We start from the raw sequence: 8,383 nt of genomic DNA on the forward strand, positions 1-8,383 counted from the left end.
CTTTACTCAATTTTTAGAGTCCTCGGTTAGTATTCTATTATTTGAAACGCTTGTGACAAGCACTTCTCGACAATAACACAGAAAAAATGTACTGAAACACTGAACAGTACGAAGAATAAAAACTAGATATAAACAATAGAATTTAAACTGATTCACAACATGGAGTGTAGTTTACTAGAGACCATACACAGTCGTTATAATTCTAAGGCTACTAAACACATGCAACAAGAAAGCCACTGGAAGTTTGAACGACTCAAAGGAGGAGGACATAAACTAATTATGAGGAAGATTATTATTCATCCTTTAGAAACGCGAAGACTTGAACCAAAAATACACTGATGTATGCATTGATGTCTATTTATTATGCGTTACAGAAAAGAGAAATGGACAACAAATGTTGCACGTTATTTCAAACGAAGTTCACCCTAATTTACTACATAAAATAATATTCGAAATGATTATTGCAATGAAATAAAATTGTTGTTACGTTGAACAAAATATCAAGCTGTAATTAAAACAAATACCCCATAGAACAATAATCATTCTGAGTTGAAAAAGAAAGTAATGTTCAGCAAAAATCCTGCAGTTGAGAACTCGATCTCGCCGATTCATTTCGTTCTAACAACAGCTTTGATAAAGACAATTATCTATACAAAGCTAGTTGTATGAAAAAGATTCGGTTGAACTTATGACATGAAATTAACATGACTTTTTTTCAGTGACTAGATGACAGATCCTTGACGACATAATACTAGAAGGCGACTTTGATTTTATAAATCTTCGAGTGACAGCAACTTGTAGACTATTTAAGAAAACTATTTCATCCGTTACTATAACTCTTTACCGAAATGGTTATTGGCAACCTATGAAAATCCCTCAAAGTAAGTTGCAAACTAGTTGACGTTTATCAACTAGGTATATCAGCAATTTTGCACAAATCTCCACTACTATTAAGATTCGAGTGACTAAAATCATATAAAATATAGATTGAGGGCTTACTTCAACTACTTAATAACGAAAAATAATACATGTGAAGCTGCTTAAACTAGTAACCGCGCTATTCAATCAGCATTAAGAATAACACAAACGTTACATTTGATAACTCCTTAGAAATAAATAGGCATACATTTATATTATACACAAAATGTAATTAAGAATACCTTTGTTAAATTTTGTATAAAAGATTTAAATATATTTAAATTTTCTGTGTACTTTTTCCAGATAGATTTGATTTGCATTATATGAGTAGGAAATTGGAACTTTTCACATTGTTCAACTTCATTTATCAATGATTGAATGAACTGCTCTTGTGCCTTAAATAACAAAAAAATACAGACACGAAAATTAGAGATAGTCAGTATGATCAATCTGTTATATGTTAGTTAGCAAGATTTATTAATAAAGCACGAATCAACATTCTGTAATTTATCGGTTTCATCTTATTGTACCAATGAATTATTTATAATGATATATCTATCATGAAGAAATGAAAGGTCTGTTAGTTGCCTATGTTCATTCATGACTATTGACAAAATGCCATGAAAATACTCTGGGAAGAAAGATAAACAAAAATGAGTTAGTTAAGTTTGAATTTACCGCCGAATCGTTTCAATTAGAAATGTATATCAAAGTAGAATTTCACATAAGTTAACACTGCATTCTCAGTCTAGATAGATCTGAATTAGGCATAAATAGTGAGTGGTTATATAACCATAGATAAACAAAACACATCTTCATATAAAAACCATGTACTGACATTGTTTATATATTTTACATCTTATTAGTAACATAGTGGATTGATAATTAATGCAACGGACATTAACAAAATAAACATTCATTTCGAATTTGGCTTTCGTATATCTAATCTAGAAACGAAGGCGTTATTAGCAGCATTCAAGCCTTAAGAACGGTTCAAAGGAAATGTATGTAACTGTACTTGGTGAACGATCTACATTAATTCATTTCAGGTAACTAAGTATGAAGAAAGGTTATCAGCTTAGAGAATAAGTCAAGAACTAAATAACGGTTACTATTAAATAATAATAAACTAATGCTTAAGTATTCTAAAAGTAGTAGATAGTGTGTCACTGCTATATGAAATGAGATAAAATAATGCTCTATGATTATTTTTATACACATAGTGAAATTAATAAGCACACCCATGAGTAATACAATATGCAACAATCCATTCCATAAAGGATGATCATACACAACTTAATCTTCTAAATGTATATATGTCAGATGATAAACAATTTTTATTTTTGTTCAAAAGTTTATGAATTCAGGTTAATACTACTACTACTACTACCATTACTACTACCAATACTACCACTAATAATAATAATAGTAATCTAATCCAAATGATTTTTCTGTCTATCAATAATTAAAAATTATTCAATTATAAATGTCTATTAAAAACTTGCCAAGGTCGTACTGAAAGGTTCTGCCAATCTAAACCTAAAATAGTTTACAAGTCAAATAATCTTATTTAACTGAATGAAATGATATAAGCCTTTTTTGTTAAAATAGAACAAATAAAAAGTAAATATGTTGATTTTACTTAAGAAAAACCTTTCTTTTTCTTGTTTTTCAAAAGTTTCATGAAATATCAGTGGTCTAGAGGTTACGCGCTCGCGTGCGAAACTGATAGACCCTGGGTTCTAATCTCGCGAGGCGAGATCGTAAATGCGCACCGCTGAGGAGTCCCGCAATAGGACGAAACGGCTGTCCAGTGCTTTCAAGTTTCCCATGGTGGTCTAGCTTCAATTGATTCATGATCTCAACTATTAAAAATATTAATTAGACTGTTCTCTCTTTAACTAACAACTACATTTTTTAAGTATGTTCTTTTTATCTTTTTTTAATGTCAAAATTTAGTTTTACTCATAAACTACTTATTAATAAATTATAAATACAAATTTTATTACCTTTTATAGTGTATAAACTATTAGATTGAAAAGTTTATTGCATTGATACCATCAACATTTCATAATTATTATTGAAGCCAATAGTTCAATGTAAAATGACCGATTTATTAGTTTATATTCAAGTGTTACTATTCTATTTCTTCTCATTTTCTTTCTTTGAACAATTCATTAGTTTACTCATACCATAATAATAAAATTAACTTTACCTTGTTGATTTAAGTACACAACTTTGAACTAATTAGTTTATATCAGAACTAATTACAACCGTTTAGCTCATGAGTTAATTGAAGCTAGACCACCATCGAAAACCTGGAAACACTGGACGGCCGTTTCGTCCCACTGGGGGACTCCTCAGCAGTGTGCATCCACGACCCTGCCTTGCGAGTTTTCAACCTATGACCTATCAGTCTCGCGCCAGAGCGCTTAACCACTAGACCACTGAGCCGGCATCCAACGGTGTCAGTGTCTAGGTTCAGCTGATCCACGAAATTGAGCGACCGTTCACCATTGTCTTCAGTGAGTTGATATCTCACAACAGACCTGGTTGAACTTCACTGGTCACTGCTTCTCACTAGAACTCCAGGAAATACCTGTTGAATCCAGTTACTAGTAAGCATATGTTGGTTAATATCAGAAAGGGTTTTGTGAATGTTATAGTAATTTCAATAGTTGAGATCATGAATCAATTGAAGCTAGATCACCATGGAAAACCTGGAAGCACTGGACGGTCGTTTCGTTTTATTGTGAGACTCCTCAGGATGAAACGACCGTCCAGTTCTTCCGGGTTTTCCATGATGACCTAGCTTCAATTAACTCATGATCTCAATGATTGTAATTAGTTTATAGTAAGAATTGTGTTACATACTTTTTAATTGTAATAATCATTTGTATTCGATAATGGTGAACAATAAAATTGTTATGATCTATTTCTTAGTTTATGTCATTATCTATTTGTAGTTAAACATAAAAAATTATAGTTATGTTTGAATGGATTCAAACGTTGTTGTGCGTAATAAAGCTTATTTGTTTATTACAACAAATATAATTAAGATATCCAGAATAGTTTTCTTAAACGAGACTCATTTCTGACATGAGAATGATGACTGAAGTAGGAGTAAACTGGATTATAACACATTTTACATTTTAATGTTCATTGTCATAATTATCAGCTATGTTGTAAATTTATATTAACATAAACTATTTTCTACACAAAATTTACTAGTCAGAGACCATATCAGCTTTGTGGCACCGATCTATAATGAAACTTTATTCTGTCAGCTGTAGCATGATAATCACACCATATTAATATACTCATTCGGACGAGACTATAATTTGTGGACGAATCGACCAGATATGAGATAACAGATGTTGGATTTTGGAGCGAAGTTCATTCGTGCATTTGGCTAAATAGCGTTTTGGCTTTGCCCCCAAATGCCCTGGTACGCCTGAGAGTGAGGAGAGTCCGCTCTCCCTCTCGAAACGCTCTCACATGGCCACGCGTATATAGCCTCTGCCAGGGAAGTCCTACTCACTGCCTTCTCGTGGCATTACTATTGTTTACGAAATCGAGAGAACGAGAAGCGAATATCCGGCGCTTTAACCGGGTTGGTGGACAAGGCGAGTCCACCTAGAGGAGATGAAAAACCCTGATTCCAAACCAATGGTGCACATGGGCTCCAGTATCCTGAGGGAACAAATGGCGTACGAATCAATCGTTGGTCACCGGCTACCATGGGAATGCATCTCCTCACGATGCTCCACTGCCCTGTGGATCAGATCTTTCGGTCAAAGGCTCCGGGTGTGGCTCCCTAAGAAAACCACCTGCTTCAGTTTGGGCACGTAGGCAGTATCACAGCCCTCACACAAATCGAATGAGATTTGTATGGCGCATATTTATCTGGTGCTTCTTTGTACCAATATTTATGTGTTTAAATAAATAAAAAAATAAAAGTTTTGGCATTATAGCTGATGTCGGTTCGTGATGAAAACCCGAAATCTAATTCCTAACCCTAACCACCAACTGCAAATCATAATCCTAATTCCTCACACTGGTTTATACCCTCGTTTAACACTGGTAAGTAGCTGTAAACTTTAGCGTCGCTTAACGGTTGTCCATAAATTATATGGTCGCCCTCATTCGTTTTGTTAACCATTAGGTTATGAGTGTATAATCAATACTAGATACTTTGGTCTTCTCACTTACATAGCAGTGTTAGCCGCCATAGGCTCATAAATATAACAAATTTAGCCTACAACTTACTAGACAAAATCAGTTGTTTTTTTAAACAGCCTAACAAGGAATGAAAACAAATATCACAAGTACCGAAATAGAGCAAAATTACCGGAATTGTCTGTAACATTCCTTTTACTTCTTCATTAATAGTATTAATTTGATAAACTTCAGCTTCAGATAAAACTGTCGCACCTAATTTATTCAACAATTGAAGATTTTGTTGATTCTTATATGTTTCAGCAGCTGTATTGACAGATAAACAAGTAGCTTTTATTAATTGATCTAAACGAGAAACACATTCACCGAGATCTGTTTGTAAATCTTCTAAACGATTTAAAAATGCAAGACGATAATTAAGATTTTCACGTTGTAAAGCCCAATCAGTAATCCAATTATCAAGAAGTTGTTTAGCATCGAGAAGAATATTTTGCTTTGATACTTTAATATTAGAATCATCTTCATTAAATATTAAATTCAACTGACGTTTGAATTCATCGAAAATTTTATTGGCTTCATTTTTAGTTTTATCATGTTCAGAAATGAATAATTCTATATCTGTTACTGTATCTCCAGGATTACGTGTCTGATTGTTTCTTGTTAATTCTGATAACTGACGTTTAAACTAAAATAAAAGACAAATTGAGGAAAATAGAAGAAAATATCAAAAACCTTTTCATACAGATTTCTCTAGATAACTCCTTTAATGAGCTGATATCGTTAGAAAAACTACTAAAAATTGTGCATCATTGAAGAGTGTCTAAACCAAAGATTTACTGATCTTATGATTAAAACGATATTTTGAATTCGCTCGACTGGAATGAAATAATTTACATCAATTGATGTATCCCGATTGCCCATAATCAACCATCAAAGTTTGGTATCCTTAATTTCAGCTGTTACATATCTCTAACTCAGATGCATTTTAAAAAACAAAGATTAGTAAATATCCATCACTATCTATTTGCTGATTTATTTAAAGGAATGAATAAGTAACGAATAACGGGAATAGGTTGAGCTCTTATGAGTTTATCGGAAAGTTCTGACTATTGATTGATAGCTACAATATATTATAAACTGAACCATAGTGATAAATAGTGACCACTAGTTTGAACCTAATATTTGGGCTTTCTGAGTTCAGTTATATATTTCATGCACTAGTTTTAACAAGAAATCAAATGGCAGTATTTCTCAAGAAAATTACAATACAAACAATTATATCTAACATCAACTGAAGTGACAGCGCTACCTGGTGTTATTACAGTAACTTTAAATGAAACACTGAAATTCTTATACAAGAACTTTTGTCTACATTAGAACGAACAGTTTCACAGTATTCAGGTGTCAAGTTGAAAAAGCTTGGACCAGAATGCCAGACGAAACATTGGATTTACTTCAAATTCATTCTCTGAGATTTTACAAATAAATTATTCTTATTTAATGACTAAAATTCTTATTTTATTATCCATCATCAAAAAATCTAACACTTCAGTTTGTTATAAGCAAAGATGGATAGTGGCTGGCAGTGTAATCCGTCCTATTTGGGACTCGTCAGCTGGATGTACCTGTACCTCAGAGTTGATGTTCACTCTGGGACTCAAACCCAGTACCTCTCGCTTCATACGCCATCGCGTGATCCACTCAGCTACTGAGTCTTGATAGCCACTCGCTTGTGCAATAGGGTGAAGTTTGAATTTACTTGGTATGTTTGTTTGAATTTTTCCATTGATTTTTAGGACTGCAATTGATCCATCTTTGCTTATAATGCTTGTGAATTAAGGCATTATCGAGGCAATACGCACAGTATGCACATATTCCAATTAGAGACTGACCAGTTGCAGTCCTAAACATCAATGGGAAGATTCAAACAAACAATACCAAGTAAACTTCAATTTATCGTTACTGATGAATGAAGATTGATCAATTTCAAATATGTCATTTGTACAATGTAATTACCATACCATACAATTTAATACTGATATAAATAATATGGTGCTATTGCAAATTAAGGGAAACATTAGGTTTAAAAAATTGATTTTTTATGTTGAAATTGTTTCACCTTTATTAAAAACAGTAGAAAAAAGAAAATACTAAGATATAAGATCTTAATTGAAACTGTTATATCTTGTGGAGATTCATGGATGGTAACTTTGAGGACTATTTATGGACCAATACTATGTGTATATTTTTATTGTATAATTATTAACTAACTAAACTATTCATATCCATATCTCTCTTATTATAAGCTTTGTTTTGACCTATGAACTATGACTATACGATTTACCATTCTTGAGTTATCCTCAGTCTACTAATTACTGTCCCCCACATTCACAGCCACATTTGGCTAAATCTTGTACAAATGTTATTTTCTATTTTATGGTACGATGTGGTCAGTTTGTTTGGTATATAAACCCAGTGTGTTTGAGAATAATGATTCATATTGCAGAGGCTGTCATTGGTGTTGTGGACCTAACTGGCTGGGCCAGGCAGAAAGCAGGACTGATAAGTACTCAAGACTGCTCATACAGCTTTTGTGTATCGTAGCTCTGATCGACAATTTGCTCTTCTCTGATTGGCGGGGATCATACAGGGCACGCATACTCACACAATCGATATAACAGAAACCTTATCAATACTGATATATTTGGCAATATATTTTTTTCGACAGATAAAGTTCATATAAAAACGGAACTCATGATTCTTACCGCATGAAATAAACTGTCGAAATTGTGACTAGAATACATATCACATCCATTCAAATTTTCTTTAAGTTTCAAATCTTCTTCATATTTTGTCCTTTCCTTCTGGTTATTTACAGGAAACGGATTGAATGATGAAGGCTCTATTTTTGAAGGTTTATCAAACGAGGGCACTTTTGCTGTAAAACTTATGTCACTGCCTAGTTTATCGAAATAACTTCGTCTTAATTGGGGAATGGACTGATTCCGAACAATGACTGATTCACATTGCCCTCTATCGTCTGATTCTTCTGAACCGTTATGATTACATAATTCATTGGCCAAGGGATTCGAAGGTCGATTGTTCCGCTCGTGTGCAGACATTTGCGGTGAAACCATAGTTACTGGACTAAAATCACCATCAAAAAGGGATCCAACTCTTCTCATTGTTGAATTTGAGGAATGTGATAATATTCTAGGAGAACGCCAATCAGGAGCAAGTTCACTAGCAGTTGTATTATCTAATGAATTTCGACCCAACAAAGCAT

At 33.2% G+C, this 8,383-nt stretch overlaps 1 protein-coding gene across 1 annotated transcript in view; it reads right to left on the reverse strand.

Annotated features, from left to right (window-relative positions):
• The window catches only part of Smp_128750 (putative titin), a gene marked incomplete at both ends in the record, with an annotated part of 42,593 nt that extends 34,692 nt beyond the window's left edge, over positions 1-7,901 (reverse strand). The window contains 3 exons of the mRNA XM_018795836.1: positions 1,161-1,313; positions 5,270-5,782; positions 7,863-7,901. Coding sequence (XP_018650108.1) covers positions 1,161-1,313; positions 5,270-5,782; positions 7,863-7,901 — 705 coding nt within the window. The remainder of the gene's footprint in view (positions 1-1,160; positions 1,314-5,269; positions 5,783-7,862) is intronic.
• Positions 7,902-8,383: the final 482 nt, after the last annotated feature.

Source organism: Schistosoma mansoni, chromosome 2, assembly GCF_000237925.1.
Source record: "Schistosoma mansoni strain Puerto Rico chromosome 2, complete genome".
Taxonomy (NCBI): Eukaryota; Metazoa; Platyhelminthes; class Trematoda; order Strigeidida; family Schistosomatidae; genus Schistosoma; species Schistosoma mansoni.